Source organism: Colobus angolensis, unplaced genomic scaffold (genome assembly GCF_000951035.1).
Source record: "Colobus angolensis palliatus isolate OR3802 unplaced genomic scaffold, Cang.pa_1.0 Scaffold518, whole genome shotgun sequence".
NCBI lineage: Eukaryota > Metazoa > Chordata > Mammalia > Primates > Cercopithecidae > Colobus > Colobus angolensis.
In genome coordinates, this window is record NW_012118688.1 from 1,834,671 (window position 1) to 1,860,006 (window position 25,336).

The 25,336-nt window shown below is 34.4% G+C and overlaps 1 protein-coding gene across 1 annotated transcript in view; it reads left to right on the top strand.

Annotated features, from left to right (window-relative positions):
- Positions 1 to 25,336, top strand: part of CFAP47 (cilia and flagella associated protein 47) — a 455,808-nt gene that overhangs the window by 126,311 nt on the left and 304,161 nt on the right. Inside the window, exons 27-29 of the mRNA XM_011960616.1 lie at positions 12,332 to 12,432; positions 18,177 to 18,323; positions 19,493 to 19,718. Coding sequence (XP_011816006.1) covers positions 12,332 to 12,432; positions 18,177 to 18,323; positions 19,493 to 19,718 — 474 coding nt within the window. The remainder of the gene's footprint in view (positions 1 to 12,331; positions 12,433 to 18,176; positions 18,324 to 19,492; positions 19,719 to 25,336) is intronic.

Sequence of the window (25,336 nt, forward strand, 5' to 3'; positions counted from 1 at the left end):
ATTCTTGCTTAATTTTGCAAATTACCACATTTAAGGAACTAGATTATATATATCCTCTGCCTTCAAAACAGGCACAATAAAAATTTTGCACATAAAGATAAATTAATGCATTTAAAAGTGTTTTAAATAATAAAATTATAATTCTTACATTTTTCATTGATGTTTTAATTAATCACTACATTCAGACTTTAGAGATAAAACTCATAGACTTTGTTGCAAATGTACTTAACATTTTTCTGATGAGAAATGTATTTTTAAATAGGCAGGTCTGATGTTTAAAATTGAGAATATACAGCTGTTAATTATATTAGCACTTTTCCTCTATTCAGTAGCATTTTATCAACCATATTATGGGTTTATAAACACTTTTGCTGCATAATAAAGCTTATTATACTTACTCTTATTGACAATCACTTAAATGGAAATTATACTATTTTTAGAAAGCATTCAATACAATTAAGAATTGAGGAATAATGAAGGTAATTCTAAGTATTGTTCTGCTCAGTGCATAATTTGACATTTGTGTAGAGTGCACTTGGCACCTTTGGGTCAGTCGCTAGTACTTTAAAATGTATATTTAGCATGCCTCTTTCAGATACCTTCCTGTTTTTGAATGGATAGGAAACAGCATCACATAAAGGAGACTAGCAGAGAATGAATCAGATCCAGAGTCAAATCAGTTTGAAAGCACTTATTCACTCAAGTTGGCAATGCCACCTTAGGAACTGTAGTGTAAATTAATACCTGCATTTTATGTGCCTTTTTGAAATATTTGATATTGGATATTTAAAATAAATATGTAGATATATTTGAATGTATATTTAACTTAAGGCTTATAATAAGCAAGTAATGTGAGTCACGTACTTCTGAGGGATACTACCAGGTAGCTACAGGCTACTTTTGAGGTACTCAAGGCTCTCCTTATGGAGTAAGAAGAATTACTAAGGATATATTCATCTTCTGGAGTCTCTACTGTGAGTGCAAACCATTTACAATGATCCATCTCAAATTTTAGCATCGTGGCAACAAAAGGCAGGCAATGGGAAATCTTAGTATCCATTTAATTGTTCATAACTGAAGTTAGTATTGTAATATTACCTCAAAACATTATTTGTCATGGTTTGGGAGCTGAGTTATGCATAATACCATATACTTGTCCACATTCCTTAGTGTTGTATGTGTAGATAGAGCAAGCAGTGAGAAAGGGAGTAGAGTTCACATGAGACCGCTCTGTGTTCTGATAGAATCATCTGCTCTGTATTCTTTGTCCTAGCCCTGTGAAAAGCTGTTTGTAATGGCACCTTCATCCGACAAAGAGCATTATTTTCATGATTAATCTGTTCAAACAAATCATAGTCTCTATTACAAGGTAGAATGTTTCATTTATATTTAACAAAAAATATAATACAGGTATGTCATAATAAACTATAAACATACGATGTTCATAACTAGAAGTTATTCATCATTTACTTGTAGCAACATGGTGGAGTTTAAAATTTGCATAGAAATGCAAAAGCTGAGAAACAGTTAAGGTAATATTTACCACATCTTCCCAGATTATTAAAATTATAGTACTTTTAACACCAGGTAGCAGAATAAAAGAGTTAACCACAGATGTAGTTTTTCTAATATCCTTCTTTTTCTTTTCTCTAACCTCATCCTCTTTGGAATCTGTGAAGTTGGTTGGAGAACCTCTGCCTTCCTTAGAGATTTTTCATTTTAAAGGAAATTCCAATGTCCTGTCCTCTTTATCTCCCTTACTGGTTGTGAGCACCTTCCTGATTGCTGTTCTTCAGAGAACTCCTAGAAGGTAGATGCCCATGCAGTCTACTGCTACCTTAGGACCGCTTAGTACAGCCCTCTCCATCACGTCTTCCTCAGACCCACCGTGGCTACCCAGTTTCTCACCTATTTGTAAATATGAACTGATTACTCAATAAATTACCTAGCCATTAGTTATTGATAAGTGTTGCTGTCTGCAATTTGGACATTTCATATTAGATAGGTGATATTTAAATGTATGCTTTATGCTTACAAAGGGTGTTATTAGAAATCAAAAAGCATTTACTTTTCTTCAAGTTAAAAAGACTAATGTGTGCAATTAAATTAAATGTTTTTTCTGTTTAAAAATTTCTGTTCAACTTAAAACCAACTTTATTATTTCAGTTCTTCATTTAAACATTTTATTAAATGAATTGTTTTCTCTTCATGTCCTTAATTTTATGTAATTTAATTATTTAAATTTATTTAACCTTTACCTGTATCCTGAACATTTTTAGTTTTTTCAACCGGATAGAAACCAATATAAAATGTTCTTTTGTAATACTGTTTTCAGAATTTCAGCAGGCTTAAAATTCATCAGTTTAATGCTTGAAAGTTATTTAAAGATGAATATTATTATAAAGAATATTGGAGAACTTATTCAAGCTCTTACTATTTTTTCTTATTTTTTTTTTTAATTGAACACTATGTAGACATGGTCAGTTTATTTATTTATTTATTTTCTTCAATTTTTATTTTTAAGTTCAGGGGTACATGTGCAGGATGTGCAGGTTTGTTACATAGACAAATGTGTGCCATGGTGGTTTGCTGCACAGATAAACTCATCAGGTAGGTATTAAGCCCAGCATCCATTAGCTATTCCTGATGCTTTCCCTCGTCGTGCTCCCCGCTGACAGACCCCAGTGTGCGTTGTTCCCCAGCATGTGTCCATGTGTTCCCATCGTTCAGTTCCCACTTATAAGTGAGAATATGTGTTTGTTGTTTGGTTTTCTGTTCCTGCATTAGTTTGCTGAGCATAATGGCTTCCAGCTCCATCCATGTCCCTGCAAAGGACATGATCTCCTTCCTTTTTATGGCTGCATGGTATTCCATGGTGTGTATGTACCACATTTTCTTTATCCAGTCTATCGTTGATGGGCATTTGAGTTGATTCCATGTCTTTGCTATTGTGAATAGTGCTGCAGTGAACATACATGTGCATATGTTTTTATAATAGAATAATTTACATTCCTTTGGGTATATGCCCAGTAATGGGATTGCTACGTCAGTGGTATCTCTGCTTCTAGAAATCACCACAATGGTTAAACTAATTTACATTTCCACCAACAGTGTAAACGTACTCCTTTTTCTCCACACTCTTGCTAGCATCTGTTGTTTCTTGACTTTTTAATAATCGTCATTCTCACTGGTATGGTACACTGGGATGGTATCTCATTGTAGTTTTGGTTTGCATTTCTCTAATGATCAGTGATGTCGAGCTCTTTTTTTCGTGTTTGTTGGCCGCATGAATATCTTCTTTTGAGAAGTGTCTGTTTATGTCCTTTGCCCATTTTTTAATGGAGTTGTTTTTTTTTTCTTGTAAATGTGTTTAAGTTCCTTGTACACTCTGGATATTAGTACTTTGTCAGGTGGACAGTTTGCAAAATTTGTCTCCCATTCTGTAGGTTGTCTGCTCACTCCGATGATAGTTTCTTTTCAAGCTCTTACTTTCAAAATAAAAGTGTCATCTATTTGCATTATGGTGGTTCCTACTGGATGAAAACGTAACTTTAAAAACCATAATGCGTCCTCTTGGTAATTAGGTATCCTAACAATATGTATAAAAAATGAGTAATACGTGACATAGACAACATGGGCTGACTAATGAATAAGAATTGGCTATGAGCAAAATTGAACCAAGAAGGGCATTTCATATTTATAGTCGATAGAATTTCAAGTAATGCCTGAAGAAGCTGTGTTTTACAAAGGGCTTCACAGACTTACAAGAATATGAAATCCTCAAGTGGCTACTCAGTCTCTCCTCACTTAAGGAAGGCTGCTCAAATGGTGTACTGACCAGCGTGTATCTCTCTGTCCTAAAACACACCAAAAGCACCAAGTGTGTGGGGTTAGCAAATGATACAGCTTGCTATAATGGATGATCACAACAACTGTTAGATTTTTTATGATTTGGAAATTAGGATAAAAATGAGTTGATTAGTTTGAAATATGTGGAACTGAACTTTCCAGAAGTCTTTTCATGTTAGTACTTGGTGCTTAACTATGTGGAATGCTATCAGCTACCTGCCTCCTTTTGTCAGGTCCTACAGGATCTTTCTCAGCTGAAGAGTGCCACCTGGACTAAGGTGACACCCCACCGGGCAAGTCTGCATCTTTTAACTGATTAAGGCATGTTTAGAGGGCTACACATTTCAACCTGATAACCAGAAACTTTGAAAGGCAATCCAGAGCTCCCAGCCTCGTTGACCAAGTCCTCATTGGGCTTGCATAGCTGTTCTAATTCATTCTGTTCTTCATTTGGTTCCATCTCCATTTCTTACATGTGTTACTCCCTAATAATCTTCTTAAACTCCAAACTGTCTGCTTCTAGAAAACTCAACCTGTGACAATTAGGTATTGAATATGATACATGTAGGATCCCCACTGATGTCTAAAGTAGGTTTTTTTTCCAGTAGCTCAAATGTATCACAGATGAGGATGTCAATTTCTCCATCCATACATACACTCAAGTTGCAGTCTTTTTTACATGCTGTATGCTTGTCTTTGCATTTAAGGGGCTAGACAGATTGAGTAAGATATTTATGTGCAAGATAATTATGACAAAGGGTAGAAGTAAAGAGACCAATGAATAAGCTTTTCCAGGTTGATGCTGTACACATGTGCAGAATTAGAGTGGTGGTTGTTAGAATGAAAATAAAACTGTGAATGGGAAAGAAGAAGTGATTTTGATGGAATAAATATTAGGACATGGTGATTGATAGCAAGTCAAACATCAACAACCCTGTGAAATTAAAGAAAATAAAAAGCATATATGCGCATGTCAATTTTGTGTTACACCTTCACAAATCAATCTTCACAGCTTACTCTGTTTTGTGTAATTGAATATTTATTAACTTTTATTTGTTAAAAAATACTCTATATTCTACTAAAAATATAGACCTTGTAGTGATTGGTAAAACTGCCAACCTTCTAAGTCAATTTATTGAAATGGGCATGCAAATTCATTATGTTTTATAATTTTTTTAACGCCTCTCTTTCCTCCCATCATCACCCTCTGTTATTCTCTTGGCAACTGTTTTCCTCAGGCTTATTACAATTTAAACATTTTGTTTCCCAATTGCTAAATCTGGAAGCAAATGTTAACCCCATAATCTTAGTACTATTCTATGTAATTGTGAAAGTCAGTCTCCAACAGAACCAACCTAAGTGTTTGTAGCTAGAACATGGATGTTTATGATCTTTTCCAGTAGTTTGCTGGACATGGCACTTTCCTATTACTACTGGATAAGTCTACATAAAGAAGCATCAATGGCAGGAAGTGGAATTTAATTCTTCCATGCTGAAATGTAAATAGTACTTCAGAATTCTCCTTTAAGGTTTGAAGTGATATCTGACTTCCATGAACGTTAAATGATTTTTATTTCAGTCTTGCATAAACTAATGAAATATTAGCATGGTTTATTTTATACTACATTCAAACTGAAGACCTGTGATTTCATTCTTTTCCATTCCTGCATGCTTTTGCAAGCTCAAACCATTTGCTAGCCAGTCTACGTGAAAATACTTATATTTTATTACCTGTTTTTTGAGAAAACATATCACCAAACATTACTATAAATTCAGATAAACTCTAAAGTAAAATGTAATTGTACTACCTCTTAGAGTATATAATGACATATGTAAAGTCATTTTAAAAGACGTCTTAAAAATTATTTATCAAACTTACTGTTTTGCAGGTATACCCTCAGCTGCTTTGTAAGAGTCTGCAGCCTAGAAATTGGGAACCATTTTCATAGATTACAGAAACAGTAGTTTTACCATTCCGAGTCTGTTACTAATAATGCAGAGTTATGTTTTGGATGGATTTTATTGACATCTCATTTGAAAGGAACAATGCAACACAATATGTGAACTTTATTTTTATTAAGTTCACACGTCTTTCTATTATTGCCCTTGTATCCAGTGGGAACATTATAAAAGAGATCATCTAACTCTGGAATATTCAATGAGATAAGAGAGTATTTTATGCTGTGTTGAATATATTGTAGTTCCTAAATGATTTCTTTTGCCCTTCCCTTTTGAACCATTTTCTTATTGCCTGGAGTCCCCAGCTGAGGCAGTCACCCATATGCAATCATATTCCCTTTGAAAGTGATGTCAGATCATCACCTAACTTCCTAATTTCCTATGCTCATTTCATCATGTCTTAGTTGATCTCTAATAGCTGAGCCCTTGCTTAAATATTAATACCTAATCTTCAAGCTACTAATTTATAATCAACAATCAACAAATATTCTTTTGGACTGTACTGCTCTAACTAATGAGAATACATATTTCATAGTAGGATTTCAGACCATTGGCCAGACATTTGGGAAAATAATTTTAACAAGTATTTCTATCAGAGAAAGTTTCACCATTACGCAGAGTTGATGTCCTTCAACTTTTAAGGCCAGTTCTGACCTTGTTTTTGTGTTATTCTTTGTTTATAAAAAAATCAGAATGGAGTCATTTCAAAGTATAACTATTCCTTTTTTATTACGATATATATGTATATATGTGTGTATATATCATAATAAAAATATATACATATATCATAATATATGTATATTTGTATATCATAATAAAAATATATGTGTATATATCATAATAAACATATACAATAAATATATATCATAATAAATATATATAATAATATATATACACACACATATATATGGATATATATCCTGAAATCTCCTAAGAGATATAAGGAAAAGAGCCTGTAAAAAGCATGGTTTGGATATGTCATTCCTGTCTTATAATGTCAATAAAATGCACTATACTATTCTTGGAACGAAAATGAAAATTATCTTACTATTTTATGTGAGTTCGTATCATCATGTCAGAGTTTTAGTGTTTGGTTCCATCCAGGCTGCAAATATTAAACCATATAGTGTATGTAATAGCTAGTGCCTATGCTCTAAGTTCTGAGAAATTAACCTTCAAGTATATAAGCATGCAAACAGCAGAACAGCTAATGATTAGAAATAATTTTTCTTTGTAAGGCATTGCTGTACTTATTGCGTTACAGGTCAAGGCATGATATTTAGCAGTTCTACTCTTCGAGGTAAAGACACAGCTATTGAATATGTTAATCTCTTTCTGATTAAGGTTTAGGTTCCTTCTGTGTAGTTTTAGAATATAATAAATGTATATGCCTTCATAAAAACATAAACATAAGGTTATATATTAATAATGTGTATATCTGTGCATACACACAAATATGTTTGCTATGATTTGGATATGGTTTGTTTGGCCTTGTCAAATCTTATGTTGAAATTTTATCCCCAGTATTGGAGATGGGGCCTAATGCGAGTTGTTAAGGTCATGAGTTGGTTTCCTCATGAATGACTAGGTGCTGTCCTTCAGGTAATGACTGAATTCTTGCTCTGTTAGTACCCAGGATAGTTCCCACGTGAGCTGATTCTTAAAAAGAGCCTGGCACCTCACTCCTCTCTCTCTTCCTTCCTCTCTCACCATGTGATCTGTACACACTGGCTCTCCTTTGCCTTCCACCATGAATGGAAGGAGCCTGAGGCCCTCACCAGAAGCATATACTGTTTTCATGCTTTTTGTACACCCTACAGAACCAATTTCGTGCCCTAAAATAGACTTTAGGTTCTAAATTCCCTTAAGTCCAAGGAAGTGTGTTTCACATATGAATGTCTTCCATTGATTTGTACCACAGCAGAGTAAGATAAAGGAAGAGAATTCTTCTTCAGATCACATGAGAGATCCATAGATATTCATCAAATATAGAAATATATATTCATTTAGCAATTCTATAAGTGTATATTAATTCTTTTCACATGAGACATCTCATTGGTAGTATGCCTTTTTTCTCTGGAAATGATGCTATAATTCAGGTAAAACATTTTTGAAATCTCAAAATCTCTCTTTAGGGTCTATTTTCACAATTTTAAATTGTGTTAACCTCAATTAATATACATCAGTATATGTTTTATTTGTAATTCAGTGATTTTATGAGAAAATATAACATGTGTTAATGCAGTTTCAAATGAAGTTTCCAGGAAGGAATTGTGGCAAAAAGTAAAATTAATCACCTCTAAAATATGTTTATACTTAGAAAAATTATATTTTGTGTATATATACATGTACACACACACACACACATACAGAAATACATGGACATTGTCTTAATCTGTTTGTGTTTTTATAAGAAACACCTGAGGTTAGGTAATTTATATAGAGATTTATATGGCTCATGGTTCTGCAGGGTGCACAAAAAGCATGGAAACAGTATATGCTTCTGGTGAGGGCCTCAGACTCCTTCCATTCATGGTGAGTAAAGTTACATGTGAAATATTTTGCTAACAGTTATTTAAATTGAGAAAAAATGTGAATAGGTATGGATAAACACATCAGAATGGTTGCTCAAGGAAGTTTGTTTTGTATAATAAGTTTCCCTGATGTAAATATAGTCATCTGAATTTATTCTATTGATTTTAAGTCTTTACCTAAATGCTGTATGAATTCTGTAAGCACCTGTTTTTTATGGTGATGGGGGTGGTCATTGGTTTCACAATTTAAAGCATGTTCAAAATACCAACCCAACATCTTTTCCTCTCCTTCTCCTGTTGTTCACTTTATTCAAACCTATATATAGAAATATGGTTCATTAATCAAAAGCAATGTTAGCATTAACCTCTTCTTTTAACCCTTCGTAGCTACTGCCAGTGTTAACCAACATATAATTTTTTTTCTAGCTGCTTTGCAGAAAAAAGTCTAGTCAGATAACTGTAGTAAGACTAGAGAGACATGTTTCTATAAACCTGGAGGCTTTCTTGCTCTGCCAATTTCTCTGTGAATTAAAATCATGCTCAATAAGATTGCTTTTAGAATGTAAGATCTCCCTTGAAATAGTATAGATGGGAGCAGAACTTTAGTAAAGATGATAAATATATCATAATATTTTTTATGATGTTGACATATGTTTGACATGCCATCACAGTATTTTGTGTTGTAGTGAAAAGTGCTAAAATATTATAAATACAAGACCAGTTATCACTGAGATTTAACATGAAGCTTCAAAGTTTTATTCCTAAAAATTGGTCAGACAAGCATAAAATCTCTCAGCCTCACTAATGATGTGGAAAGAATTAGTGATGTGTGATTAGAGTATTAATTATTCACTAGCTAATGACAGAGAGATGAATTGTGAGACTTTTCACACCTTATTTAATGAATTGCATGTGGTCATCATACCATTCAGTATCAAAATATGAAAGACTGGTGAGGATAGGGATGTACACATGGTCTCCACGTTTCATCTACAGAGTACTTACTAATTTCCAAAAGAGAAATTTCCAGCATAGGAAAATCTGTAGAGACAGATTAGTTGTTTTCAGGGGCTGGGGGTGGGGTGGAGTTGCAAATAGAGAGTGACTGTTAAGCGGTAGAGGGTTTCATTTAAGGACGATGAAAATTTTCTGAAGTTAGATAATGGTGATGGTTGTCCAACTCTGTGATTATATTTTTAAAAAACACTGATTTGTACATCTTTAAAAGATGAATTTTAGAGTATGTAAATTGCATTTCTAATGCTGCTGTAAAAAGAAATGAAGACATCCGGTGGACACCACCACAACCAAATGACCAAACGCAGTATTTCTTATAACAGGAAGCACGGCCACAAATAGTACAAGCCCATTTACATTTTCATTAACATTCACATCATATCTTCGACCCTCTTATTACCAGGAATACTCATTCTGATTTTTACCCAGTAGAACTATTTTAAATCACACATGCCTGAGGTAGCTATTTAAATCTTATAATGGAATTGAAACTCATAATATCAAAGGGGCTTTTCATCTCATTGTTACTGTAATACTGAGTATTTTTTAGAACAATTCATCTGTCAGTAACCATTTGTGTCTGTATGCATTGGCATAGGGAATTCATAAATATTACCATTGTTCCCTGATGAAGTAACACAAATTGCTCTATTTCCCCAGAAATATTTTTATTAAAATGTAAGCTCTTGCTACTACCAACTGTATGTCTGTTTTTTCTGTTTTAATATATTTTTAATAGTAATATAGATGAGTGAAGTGTCCATAGTTCCATGCCATATTACTTGTCTGATTTCTGTATTATATGCTCTATGAAGAGAATGTGGTCAAGTCAGTTTTGTACATGTTGGCTATTTTTTTACCATGAGGAACATCTGAAATCAAATGTTATCTTCTGCAAACTGGGTTTGTAAGATAAACAAACATTATTATATTTATCTCCACTTCATTCTTGGAATAAAATTTATTTTCAGAATTATTTTCCTTAATTCTTTACCATTTTAGAAATATTTCAAGAGATAGTGTTTCTTTTGTTTGTTAATTTAGTAGTTGTCTTAGGTAACTTTGTCCACAAGCTCACTTTTAGATGATGATTCATGGGTCTGTGCATTAAGGAAATGTTCCCTGCTCCGCTAACAACAATAAAGGGGTAAGAGAAGTAGAACAGGGAATTGATCACTCCAAATAAATGTGACATTTAAATTGAAATCTCAACAGCAACCTAATCCTGTAGGTTTCTCCAGAACTGAAATGACATCACAGTTTTTGTTGTGATTGGGGTGATGAGGCTGAGATTTGAAACTTCCACACCCACAGGTGTTGGCTATGGGCCTGCCCCAGGAAACATCCCAGGGAATATGTGTATAAAGGCAGAGCATCCACAGAATTTATTACAGTGGTCTTTTTTTCCTTCTGTAGTCATAGTTAAAACAAAAAATAGTATTTCTTATTCTATGTGGTAGTGTTGATGGTGTCTTTATGTAAACTATGTTATTTAATCTAAAATTATTGGTTAAATATAGATAATTGGCTAATGAAATATTGATTGATCACTATGTTTAGCACAAGTGCACAATTTGTAGAAGTACTGATTTATGCTATCAAGGAAATTTAAATTTAAGAATGATATGACATAGTAAAAATTACATATAGATATGAAATGTAATCCTGAATAAAGCCATCTGATACATGTGCTTAGGATCCATAGAAAAGAAAGATAAGATTAGTGTTTGTTAACCAAGATGATGTTGAGTGTGTGTATTTTACATAAAATGTTAATACATATCGATGTATAAAGAGAAAAATGTAGTTTCTTTCTTACTGGAAAATATTGTGTGTAAAACTGAGGTGGAAATCATTCAATTGCCTGTAGTATATGTTTACCATTGATTTACTTGATAACTCATTATATTTCAGCTATGAACATTTTTTTACTTTCATCCTATTCTATATTTACTTATAGTTACTTGTATTAAAACATGGGACTTTGGCATTTTACCTCAGCTAGTGACCATAAAGTACTAGTAGATGATAGATGGCTGATTCGGTAGTGATATTTTCTTGGTATACTATAATGCAGTTCTGAAATTAATAAGGCAGTATTAAAGTGGTATAGATATAAAATATAGCCCTTCTATTAAAAAAAAACAGTTGTACAAGAATAGAATTGTCATATAAGATAGACAGTCCAAATAGAGTTTAAGAGTGTTTTGTGGCTAGTAAACATAATAAGACAATTTCTCAATGCTTTCATAAAACAGAGTATGCAGGTTATTGAAGGTAATAGTACTCTGTACTTGTTGAATAACTTTTGCAGAATATGTTGCTTTCAGTCCTCAGACACATTTAAAGAAGGACAAACACAAAACAAAAGATCATCTAAATAAATGAGGCTGATATATAAGAGATTTGGAGACTTGGCAGTAGAAAGAATCCTCAAATGTTCTAAATTTCTGAAATCTGAAGAGAAACCTTATTTAAATATTTGAAGAATGATAATGGGGTTCAGGTTGTAGGTTTTGTTCTATGTTGCTCTGGAACAGAACTTCTGAAGTTACAGCTCTCCAGATATAAAATGGGCTGTTTCTGTGTTGTGAATGCCATCTGGTAGTGTCTCCCTAATAGTGTCATCCAAGGCTACATACCATTTGTCAGGCACTCCATAAAAGAACGGAGTAAATTAACTATGAGACACCTTCAACTCTAAACTTTCCTGAATCTGTGTTTTTGCACCTGTGCAGTTACAGTCTGTGTTTCACTTGACAGTGAAATTTATGATATCTGTTAAAATATTTAAAAGTAAAAATTTTAAAAATCATTAACATTGAGTAGATGGTTAAAAAAACAAAGTAAGTAGAGAGAAAAAATGAATACATCATGTCTTCATCATTAAGGACATCTGGGATACTTAAATGCATCGCGTTTACTGCATCTGAAATTTTTATTGTATTGAAATGCAATGTTTTCACTTTCAGGTTTTCACTTCCAGTTACTGCAACAGCAGAAAACTGCATTCTTACTATTTACTCATATATGGCAATTCATCTGGATAAGCAAAACATTATTTTAAAGAATGGTAAGCTACATATGACTTATTTATCTCTAACTCTCACTGTATGGGTTCTTGGCCAATGTCTAGAAATAAAGTGAATTTAAAATTATCAATTGTATTAAACTGCTGCCTCTGGTAGGAGCTGTGCTTGTCATTGAGAGTAGAATCTGTATGTCTCTTAATTCCAAAAGTTGACGATCTAGTTTGAATAGAATGATTTGGGCAAAAGACAATATAGCAAAAACATGCAGGTGTGACAGGAGGTGTAAGGCAGTAAATGTAGGTACAGGACCATAATGCTATGCCCGTTATTCTGTAGTAGTGGGAACCTTCTGTCATTTTTTGAGTATCAGTGATTTAGAAAGGGAACAATTCTTGGGATGTGTGATGAATTAAAGTGGAGCAGAGTATGGTCATTAGACCAGCCTGGAATTGCTGCGGGTGAAATTGTGAGAGAAGCTAAGAATACTAAACAAGCCAATGAGCAGGGAGAAATATGAAAGGCAAGATACAGGGGATTACATTAGAGAAAGGAGGAAGAGTGGGTAACAAAAAAAAAAAAAAAAAATCCCATCTGTGTAGATCGTCAAGGTCTTAACTTTCAGTGCTGAATTAGAGGTCTTTTGTTTGTTTTTAACCAATTTTCTCATATTCTTCACTTATTTCTTCAAATATTTACAACTCTGATGAAACATATTTAGTCTTATTCTACCTTAATTTCAGGGGATGACTCTTTTTTCTTACTATTCAGAAGAAATAGAGGCCATTAAGCAATACCACTCTGAACTTCCAAATACTTTCTTGGATAGGAACTGGATTGTGACAAGCAAGTCACAAGCATGTATCGTGACTCTTTACTGGTCACAAAGCTGGGAGCCAGGACTCTTTCTTGCCTTAACCCATTCCTTTGTCTGAATCCCTTTACCCAGGTACCTTTCTGAATCAAGTAACCTTGCTTATCTTTTCCTTTCTGTCTCCCTCTTAGCTGCTTTGAGTGAGCATCTGGGAAGACAGCAGAGAGGAGAAAGGAGACTATGTTTTCTCAGTGGCCAGCAGGCTCATTCTCAAAGAGCAAAAAGGGTAGCTTCAGGCCATGCATTCCTTATTAATTCTTTCCAAATCTGACAGTAAGATAAATCACTCAACTTCCCAGAGAGAAGGAGAAAAGTAGCAGAGGAAATTAAACAATTAGAATATTTCTGCTGCCTTTAACAGGAAAAAAAAAATTCAGGGGTGAGGAAGAAGAATTTATCCATTATGCTGCCCTTACTAAACTACTGAGCACAGCTAAGACTGTTGACTGTTCTCTTTCTCCATCTTCAAACTTTCTCTGGGTTTCCACACACCGTACTTCTTTTGGTCTCCTTTAACCTTTCTGACTGTTCCTTCTGAGCATCTTTCATAGATCCCTCTTCCTGTATCTGTACTTTTAAATTATTTGTGTCAGTAGAGTTCTGACCCCTCTCTTCTTCCTTTCATGACTTCAGCTATAATCCATGCGCTATATCTCTAGCCTTGTTTCCTCTCAGAGATTCAGGAATTCAGATCCAACTGCCTTCTGGATATCATTCATTCCCATAGGCACCCCTAAAACAACATATCCCAAACTGAAGTCCTCTCTCTGAAATTTTGTTCTCTATGTACTCCATCTCTGTGTTTGTGCCTGTAGTCCATACAGGTGCCAAATCCGGAAACCTAAGTGCCATCATTGGCAATGTCTTCTCTCTCACACTCCACTTCCAGTCCACCAATTCCTGTCCCTTTTGTTGCCTAAATATTTATGAAATCCATTCACTTTTCTCCCTCTCCACTGCCACTACAAATATTCAAGCTGCCATAAAACCTTTCCAGGATTGTTGCAGGAGTTTCTAAACTGTTCTCCTTCCTCCTACAATGGTCTCCCCTTTCACAAACCTACCCTCACGCCATTTACAAACTGAAAATTCATTTCTTTAATTCCCAGGTATAAAATCTTTCTGTAGAATATCATTGCTAGGTGGATGAAGCCTACAAGACCACACAATAGCAAGTGGCTTAGTTTTCATTTCTGGACATTTTTCCCTTTATACTCAAGCCACATTAATCTTCTGCAAGTTCTTTGAGCATCTTGATCTTTACTGATACTCTTTCCTGTGACTGAAGCATTTTACCCACGACACCATACACAGTTATGGAAGATCCCTGCCTCTGCATACAAAAATTACGTGTTTCTCTGGTGTATCCTCATAGCTCTGTGCAATTCTTCTGTCATGACCCTTACTACATTTTGACTTAACCTGCCTATTATCAATGTTTTTTTCTAAATGTTGCTACCTATAAAGTCTGTGAGAGTAGGAATCACCTCTCTCTTTTTCACCCTAGTGTCCATAGTGCCTCACACAGTGTCTGGCAGATAAAAGGTATTTATTGAGTATTGTAAAATGGATTACTTGAATTATAAACCATCAGGGAGTCATCTTTTAGCTATATATTTTCATAAAAGAATGGGTTACATGTGAAATAGCATATTCTGAACACCAAAAATTATTTTAAAGCAATTTATGGAATAATGCAGTTGGCAGAGTGGAGATATATAGGGAGAGATAGATATCTCAAAATTTTAACACACATTGTCAAAATTTAAAGATTTTTTTTTTTTTTTTGGCTGGGCGCGGTGGCTCACTCTTGTAATCCCAGCACTTTTTGAGGCTGAAGCAGGCAGATCACGAGGTCAAGAGATTGAGACCATCCTGGCCAACATGGTGAAACCCCATCTCTACTAAAAATACAAAAATTAGCTGGGCGTGGTGGTACGTGCCTGTAATCCCAGCTACTCGGGAGGCTGAGGCAGGAGAATTGCTTGAACCCAGGAGGCGCAGGTTGCAGTGAGCCAAGATCACGCCACTGCACTCCAGCCTGGCAACAGAGTGAGACTCCTTCTCAATTAAAAAAAAAAAAAAAAATTTTTTTTGACGATTATCGACATAATATTTTTATATTCTACTGTACTTCAAGGAGGAGGATTTCAGATTATACAGCATAATAGTTATGGAGAGTCACACAAACTGGATGGCAGTTCTCATTTGTGTTCTAACCACACTATTATGCCATATGATATCTTTTATTCTCAAATTTTCAAATTTACCATCTTTTATTAAGCAAAATGTCCATGACAGAACAGTAACAGAATACTGATAATATCTGTTTTACCTATTTAAAAGGGCTTTTGTGAGGAACCATAGACTGCAAATACATGGAAATTATTATTGTTAATATTACTTCATTATTATTTGCTCTTATCACTGTAGTTGTGATTGCTTTATCACTTTTATATGCTTTCTAATTTACTTCCAGAAAATAATGATTAATTACTGGGCAATAAATAATATTGTTATTCTTTAAAATAAATAAATAAATAAAACCTTTTTGTTAGATTATTAAGCATAATGTCTATGTGTTAAAATAATGCGTCCATTTGGGGAAATATTTCAAAAGAAAGAAATTATAATTCTTAAATATCCTAAAATATCTTTAGAAATATGTATAGTAATAATTTCTAATATATATTTAATCCCAGGTATATGGTGCTCTGCTAAGTGACTTCTATTTGTCCTTTAAATTAGTCCTAGAAGTTCTGAGTTAGATGCCCTTATATATCTCGCTTTACAAATTAAAAATCTGAATATGTAGAGAGGGTGAGCAGCTTATCCTGGGGAATTCTAATGAAATTTGAGGCCTCAGATCCCACACACTTTGGTAGTGTGTGCTAGGGTATGATGTGATCAATAAAGGTAAAGTCTTAAAATACATCGAGTGTGTCCAAAAGTAAAGCAGTATGATTATTTTAGTATAGCTCATCTGAAAATTCTTTTAAAAAGTGAATTATTGAGTTTAGTTGAAAGGGTATAGATGTGGCTTTACATTCCACTAGGAACTTTTTATCATTTAATGGTAAGTTAAAAACATTTAACCTAATGCATCTACCACAGATAATTTTGTCATCGAGTTCTCTAAGGCTCACTTCTATGAAGTCTATAGTGGTGTAGCATTCTGGAAATAATGCACACCTATTGACTACAGGGTCTCAAGCAAATTCTAAATGACTCTGTTATGAAAGAGTGGAAGAAACTTAGCATATAATAGCTCATTTATATTTGTTATTGCCTTTAAAGTAATCTTCACAACAAACTCATGAGCTCAGAAACTTTGGTCTCATTTTATGGATAAATACACGTTTTAAATATTTTGTATAACATACTCACAGTTTAAGTGTGAGTAGGAATAGGGGTGCCAAGTTTTCAAGTCAGATTTTTCTAACTGCAGAGTCTATGCTTTTTTGACAGAATTAGACTGAGTTAGGAGCTGGGACTTGACACCAGGGTGGGGCTTGCACAATGGACCATATAGAGGACTAGCTAAAACAGAGTGCAGGCAAAATCAGCTTTCTTTTCCTTTTCCTTTTCCTTTTCCTTTTTTTTTTTTTTTTTTTGAAACAGGGTCTCCCTCTGTCTCCCAAGCTGGAGTGCAGTAGCACAATCTTGGCTCACTGCAGCCTCCGCCTCCTGGGTTCAGTAGATTCTCATGCCTCAGCCTTCCGAGTAGCTGGGACTATAGACATGTGCCACCACATCTGGCTAATTTTTGTTACTTTTACTAGAGGTGGGGTGTCACCATGTTGGCCAGGCTGGTCTTAACTCCTGACCTCAGGCGATCCGCCCACCTTGACCTCCCAAAGTGCTGGGATAATAGGCGTGAGCCACCTCACCTGGCTGCAAAATCAGCTTTCAGTCAGACATGCCTACCAGTGTGCCATGTCAATTTACCATTGCCATGGCAACATTTGGGAGTTACTGCCCCTTTACATGGCAATGACCTAAGGATTACTACCCTTTCCCTAGAAATTTCTGCATAAAGTGCCCCTTAATCTGCATGCAATTAAAAATGGGAATAAATATGACAGCAAAACTGCCCTGAGCTGCTACTCTCTGCCTAGAGGTCGCCCTGCTTTTCAAGGGCAGTCATGGAGCTGTAATACTGCTGGAGATGTAACACTGCCTCTTCAATTAAGCTGTTTACTTCTACCTCTGGCTTGCCCTTGAATTCTTTCCTGGGCAAAGCCAAGAACCCTTGCAGGCTAAGGTCCACTCTGGGACCCACCTGTCCTGCATTAAGACTATGAATATATAAATTGCATATGTATTTTGAGGCTTAGCCGTAGGTCACACCTACCGGCTTTTCTTGGTCAGCACTGGCTTTGGTTGGATTCAAATTTACACTGTGGCAGACCCTAATATATGTATGAAATCGAGATTGAAATCTGTATAAAAATGGTATTAGTTCATAACCAAGCTGTGATATTACAGAGAGTTAACTAGGGAAGAAATTACTTTTTCTGGTGACTCTTTTCCTATGTCTTATTTGAACAATATCTGTAATAATTTCATCTATTTGGATGTAGAAACATTGAAAATGTTTTCGTATTCTTCTTTATGCTAAAGTTGAACATTATTCATTCTCTACTAACTTTGATGTACCATAACAATTGCCTTACCAAAAAAATTCATTTAGTTTAGAAAATTGTTTCAACTTGGTTATCTCTTTCCTATTTGACATCTTATCTGATGTACAGTGGGTGTTTAGGTTTTTTTTTTTTTACTTTGTCATAGATAGATGGATACATAGATAGATAGATACATCAATAGATAATAGATAAATTCAGGTTAAATAATGGTATAAGGAAATACATGAATGCATGTTTTGCTTACTGTGATCCAATGTGTCATTTGTAGATAAGGATGAATATCTTAGCAAGACTAGAGATGGTGTTTTGCCTCCCTACCAGGATGCTAAATCACCCCGTCCTGCTTCAGTTAAAAAGACACACACCACTAGCAAATTCAATGATGCTGAACCTGCAAAAGGAAACTTATTTATTGGTATGTAGCAAATATATAGTGTACTTTCCAAAATTAGTCCATGACATGATCTACTTAATATCTTTTAATTTAAAAGTTAGGTTTTTGCAAGTAACAAGAAATTCATGAAGAAAATTGGGAATTCATCATTAATTTTAAATGGATCATCTGTGTGGAGAGTTGTCTTCAAGGGTCAGTAGTAGAGATTCTTTAATGTTCTTGGTTCACAGCACTCTTACTGTTTCAGTATTCACTTTTCCGAATGCCAAAATGTACCACATCGTTCCATTTATTAAATGCATTGGAACAAAAATGTAAGAGTAGTAACTTATGTGCTGTCTAATAGATGTTGCAGTAATATTTAACAAAAATGTTAATACCTGGGGAGCCTCTGTAAATTAACTGTGACGTCCCAAGCACTCTCTGCGCACAGTTTGGGAACTGTGGAACTAAGGACTTGTCTCTTCATTATCTAACTAACTGTAGCCAAGGTTTCCTGTCTTAGAAAGAGGTCAGCACAGATAAATATGTGAGTTTCATACTATTATTTGCAATTAACTGTTCAAATGTTTATTCTCTGGAGGTAGGTAATATTGAACATTTTTTCTTTTTATTGAATGGACCAAACCAAATTAAATAATATGAGGTTTTTAGTGAGTATGTGATTGTGCCATTATATAGCCAGATATTTTTGGAAAAAAAGATGAAATCATTTTATATTCTTGAAAATTACTTTAACTTGAAAATGCCTTATTTTATTAAAGTACTTGATTTGGAGAGAAAGTCATTTGGGATCTAAACCAATATTGTGTTTGTGTAATTTATTCAGATGAGATTACATTTTTTCTAATACATAATGCTGAAGATTGTCAACACATTTTACTAATGTAATAAAAAATGAAAGATTCCAGTTCAGGGAATATTTTCACATACCATTATGGCAAGAAGAAAATGTAACTTTTATTTATTGAAATCCACCTATTGTTAAAATGTTTCTCTTAGATACTTAAAAGTAAATGTATTTTCATTGTTTATTTTAAGATACAGTAAATTGACTCAGAATTTCTTTGAGAGCATAGAATAATTTGTAGAATGGGTTCTGTTAGTCTGCATACAAATGACAATAACTGACAGAATATTTTACTCCTAGTAGCCCTTTTTTTTTTTAAACAAACTAATTTGAATTTTAGGAGTGGAAGTACTGCCTGAAAATTTGCACTTGGATGAAAGTGAAACATCAAAGGAAGATGATGAATCTATGGAAAAGGAAAACTATGAACAATTCCTTTCTCTTGAAGAAGGAACAAAGGCACACTACTTTTTTGAGAAGGTTGTAAATGCAGCACAGACCTGGTTCAGTCTCTTTGGCTGGCCTGAAGGACCCCATTCTTTTTCTATTCCAGAGACTATAAGAAGGTGAGAGTCACATGTTTCTCTAAATTCCTTGCTTTGTATCACATCATAAAGTATAATCTATTGATTGAGATTATTTTAAGTGAAATATAATATGAAATAATTTATTCTAAACTGATATATTATGAAGCATCTCATAATTTATTGTTGTTATTGCAAGAAGAGTAAAATGTTGCAAACACAACTTTTTTAGTATAATGTCATCTTTAATTTCTTTTAAATATCTGATAATTTTAGGTAAGCACTGAAATTCTCTGAACCTCACCTTCCTCATCTGTGATATTAGGAAGGTTATACTATGAGTAGGAAAGCCCTTTTAAAGTTAAAAATTTTATAAATTACACATTGCTGTGTGCATAAACTATTAGCCCTAGATCGAGATTATAGCCAAGTAGACAGGTAATGGTATTAATGAACAAGGAGGGCTCACTTTTCTTTGATATGATTTCCTCTTTTACAGTGCATTTACTTCCCTTCTTTCATGTGTTGTGTTATTACTCAGTATGTCTAAAATAGTTCAACTGTTTCGGTTTTATCAAGTGACTTAATTATGTGTTAATTTAAACAGGAGTTTAGGCCTGTTACTTGTTATAATGTTGTTGGTGTGATATGTTCTCAGAGCTTTTCCACCTGCTTTCTCAGCAATGAGGTAACTTGCTGCAACCACGGTGGGGAGTACAGTACTCATACCTATAGTGGACTATGGACTATTTATAGAATTTCTGCTCTATATTCGTGGGACCTAGGTAAATCTAAGGCTACAGTTTTCCTATATGTTACCTTTTTCAGGTTTTTAAATTAATAGGACAAATCTAGCTTCATAGAATGAATTGGCTAATATTTCATCTTTGTCCCTGCTGTGAGAAAATTAATGCAATAGCTACCCTGAAAATTTATAGTTTTCATCATAAAATCATTTGTTATTGAAACATTTTTTGAAATGTTTGTGCATCTTCTTTCTTGAACCTGAAGATAGAGATTGTCAGACATGCTCTTTGTTGATGTGGACCTTGGATAATTTCACTCTTTAGAAACACCACTTCACAGCAATAAGAAAAATAAGGCCCAGTTCATTTGTTGATTTCTAAGATATATACAAGCAGAATAGCAGAAGACAAAGGAATTATTTGAGGGGATTTCCTATTTATTGATTAATTCTTAGTCTGTTTTCTGTTTTATAAGGCTATGAAAATTTTATTAAGTTATATTTTGTCTTTTACAAGAACTCTTCTTCATAAACATATTTTGGGATCTAGTTAATGAATTAGATGACTTATGGGATTTTATCAATTTTTTGAACAAATTGCAATCATATATAATTATAGGGTACACAGCATTAATATGGTATATACATGTATGATGTGGAATAATTAAATCAAGATGATTAACATATTCATCATCTTAAGTATTTATCATTTATTTCTCTTGTATAATTGCAACCTTGTATAATTTGACCAACATCTCTCGGGTCCCTGAACCTTTAGCCTCTGATAACCACCATTTCACTCTCAGCTTCAATGAATTCAACTTTTTTAGATAAAATGTGTAAGTGAGATCATGTAACATTCATCTTTCTATGCCTGGCTTATTTCACTTAGCATAATGTCCTTCAGGTTCATCCATGTTGTCAAAAACTACTGGATTTCACTCTTTTTAAGGCTGAGGAGTGTTTCATTTTCTTTATCCTTTCATCTGTTGATTGACACTTAAGTTGATTCCATATCTTGGCTATTGTGAATAATGCTGTAATAAACCTAGGAGTGATTATATCTTTTCAATATACCGATTTCATTTACTTTAGATACCCGGTATTGGGATAGGTGGATTATGTGGTAGCTTTAATTTTAATGTTTTAATTTTAAATTTATATTTGTTATTTTGTTGTTATTTTTATTTATTTGTTTTTATTTTATTTTATTTTATTTTTTTTGAGATGGAGTCTCTCTCTGTCACCCAGGCTGGAGTGTAGTGGAGCAATCTCAGCTCACTGCAACCTCTGCCTCCCAGGCTCAAGCAATTCTTCTGCCTCAGCCATCCAAGTAGCTGAGACTACAGGTGCATGCCACCATGCCTGGCTAATTTTTGCATTTTTCATAGAGACAGGGTTTCACTATGTTGTCCAGGCTGGTCTAGAACTCCTGACCTCGTGATCCACTTGCCTCGGCCTCCCAAAGTGCTGGGATTACAGGCATGAGCCACCGCACCTGGTCTCTTGTTATTTTTTAATAATTTCAACTTTTATTTTAGATTCAGGGGTACATGTATAATATACATGCATATATTGTGTGATGCTGAAGTTTGGAATACAAATAATCCTATCACCCAAATAAAGAGCACAGTGCACAACAGTTAGTTTTTCGACACTTATTCCCTTCCCTCATGTCTCCTTCTATTAGTCCTGAGTGCCTTTTGTGGCCATCTTTTTGTTCATGAGTACCCAATATTTAGGTCCCACAAGAGAGAGTATGTGGTATTTGGTTTTTGTGTTCCTGTGTTTATTCACTTAAGATAATGGTCCAGCTGCATCCATGTTGCTGCAAATGACATGATTTCATTCTTTTTTATGGTTTCATAGTATTCTATCATGTATATGTACCACATTTTCTTTATCCAATCCACCATTGATGGGGAACTCGGTTGATTCTATGTCTTTGCTATTGTGAATAATGCTGTGATGAATATAGAAGTGCATATGGCTTTTTGGTAGAATGATTTATCTTCTGTTGGATATGTACCCTGCAATGGGATTGCTGGGTTGAATGGTATTTCTGTTTCCAGTTCTTTGAGAAATCTCCAAACTGCTTTCCACAGTAGCTGATCTTACTTGCATTTCCACCAATAGTATTTATTTTTTTGTTATTTTTTTATTATACTTTAAGTTCTAGGGTGCATGTGCGCAACGTGCAGGTTTGTTACATATGTATACTTGTGCCATGTTGGTGTGCTGCACCAATAGTATTTAAACATTCACTTTTCTCTGCAGCCTCACAAACATCTCTTGTTTTTGCCTTTTTAGTAATAGCCATTCTGACTGGCATGAGATGGTATCTCACCATGATGTTGATTTGCATTTCTCTGATGTTTAGTAATGTTGAGCACTTTTTTATATGTTTGTTAGCCAGTTATATATCTTCTTTTCAAAAGCATCTGTTTATGTTACTTGCCCACTTTTTAATGGGGTTGTTTTTTGCTTTTGAACTGTTTCAGTTCCTTATAGATTATGGATATTAGACCTTTGTCAGATGCACAGTGTGCAAATATTTGCTCCCATTCTATAGCTTGTTTGTTTACTCTGTTAATAGTTTCCTTTGCTGTGTAGAAGCCCTTTAGTTTAACTGGTCCCACTTGTCACTTTTTTCTTTTTGTCGCAATTGATTTTGAGGACTTAGACATAAATTCTTTCCCAAGGCCAATGTCCAGAATGGTGATTCCTAGGTTTTCCTCTAGAATTCTTATAGATTGGGACTTTATATTTAAATCTTTAATCCATCTTGAGTTAATTTTTGTATATGGTGAAAGTTAGTGGTCTACTTTTAATCATCTGCAAATGACTAGCCAAGTATCGTAGTATCATTTATTGAATACAGAATCTTTCTCCATTGCTTATTTGTGTTGACTGTGTTGAAGATTAGATGGCTATAGTCATACAGCTTTATTTCTGGATTCTTGTTCTGTTCTGTTGGTCTTTGTGTCTGTTTTTGTACCAGTACCATCCAATTTTGGTTCCTGTAGCCTTATAGTACAGTTTGAAGTCAGGTAATACAATGCCTCCACCTTTTTTTTTTTTTTTTTAACTCGGGATTCATTAAGTTATTTGGATTTATTTTTGCTTACATATGAATTTTAGAAAAGTTTTTTTTTTTATAATTCTTTGAAAAATAGCATTGGTAATTTGGTAGAAATAACATTGAATCTGTAGATTGCTTTGGGCAGTAAGTCCATTTTAACTATATTGATTCTTCCAACCAATGAACATAAAATGTTTTTCCATTTGTTTGTGTCATCTATTTCTTTCAGCAATGTTTTATAGATCTCCTTGTATAGATCTTTCACCTCTTGGTCAGATGTATTCTTAGGTACTTTATTTCTCTGTGGCTGTTGTAAATAGGACTGCCTTCTTGATTTGGCTCTCAGTATGAACATTATTGGTGAATAGAAACGCTACCAATTTTCATACATTGATTTTGTATCTTGAAACTTTACTGAAGTCATTTATTAGTTACAGGAAATCTCTGGGATGCAGCAAAAACATTGTTAAGAGGAAAGTTTATAATGCTAAACACCTAACTCAAAAAGTTAGAAAGATTCCAAATTGCTGGGTGTGATGGCTCATGCCTGGAATTCCAGTACTTTGGGAGGCTGAGGTGGGCATATTGCCAGAGGTCGGGAGTTCAAGACAAGTCTGGCCAACATGGTGAAACCTCGTTTCTACAAAAATACAAAAAAATTAGTCAAGCATGGTGGCACACTCCTGTGGTCTCAGCTACTAGGGAGGCTGAGGCAGGAGAATTTATTGAACCCATAAGGCGGAGGTTGCAGTGAGCTGAGATCATGCCACTGCACTCCAGCCTGAATTACAGGGCAAGACTCAGTCTCAAATAAAAAAACAAATATATCAAATTAAACTTCACACATTGAGGCACTAGAAAAACTACATTTGTTGAGGAGTGCTTTACTTCCAACTATGTGGTCAATTTTGGAATAAGTGCGATGTGGTACTGAGAAGAATGTATATTCTGTTGATTTGGGGTGGAGAGTTCTGTAGATGTCTATTAGGTCTGCTTGGTGCAGAGCCAAGTTCAATTCCTGGATATCCTTGTTAACCTTCTGTCTTGTTGATCTGTCTAATATTGACAGTGGGGTGTTAAAGTCTCCCATTGTTATTATCTGGGAGTCTAAGTCTCTTTTTAGGTCTCTAAGGATTTGCTTTATGAATCTGGGTGCTGCTGTATTGGGTAAATATATATTTAGGATAGTTAGCTCTTCTTGTTGAATTGATCCCTTTACCATTATGTAATGGCCTTCTTTGTCTCTTCTGATCTTTCTCGGTTTAAAGTCTGTTTTATCAGAGACTAGGAGTGCAACCCCTGCTTTTTTTTTTGCTTTTCATTTGCTTAGTAGGTCTTCCTCCATCCCTTTATTTTGAGCCTATGTGTGTCTCTGCACATGAGATGGGTCTCCTGAATACACCACACTGATGGGTCTTGACTCTTTATCCAATTTGTCAGTCTGTGTCTTTTAATTGGGGCATTTAGCCCATTTACATTTAAGGTTAATATTGTTATGTGTGAATTTGATTCTGTCATTATGATGTTACCTGGTTATTTTGGCTGTTAGTTGATGCAATTTCTTCCTAGCATTGATAGTCTTTACAATTTGGCATGTTTTTGCAGTGGCTAGTACCAGTTGTTCCTTTCCATGTTTAGTGCTTCCTTCACGAGCTCTTGTAAGGCAGGCCTGGTGGTGACAAAAATCTCTCAGGATTTGCTTGTCTGTAAAGGATTTTATTTCTCCTTCATTTCTGAAGCTTAGTTTGGCTGGATATGAAATTCTGGGTTGAAAATTCTTTTCTTTAAGAATATTGAATATTGGCCCCCACTCTCTTCTGGCTTGTAGGGTTT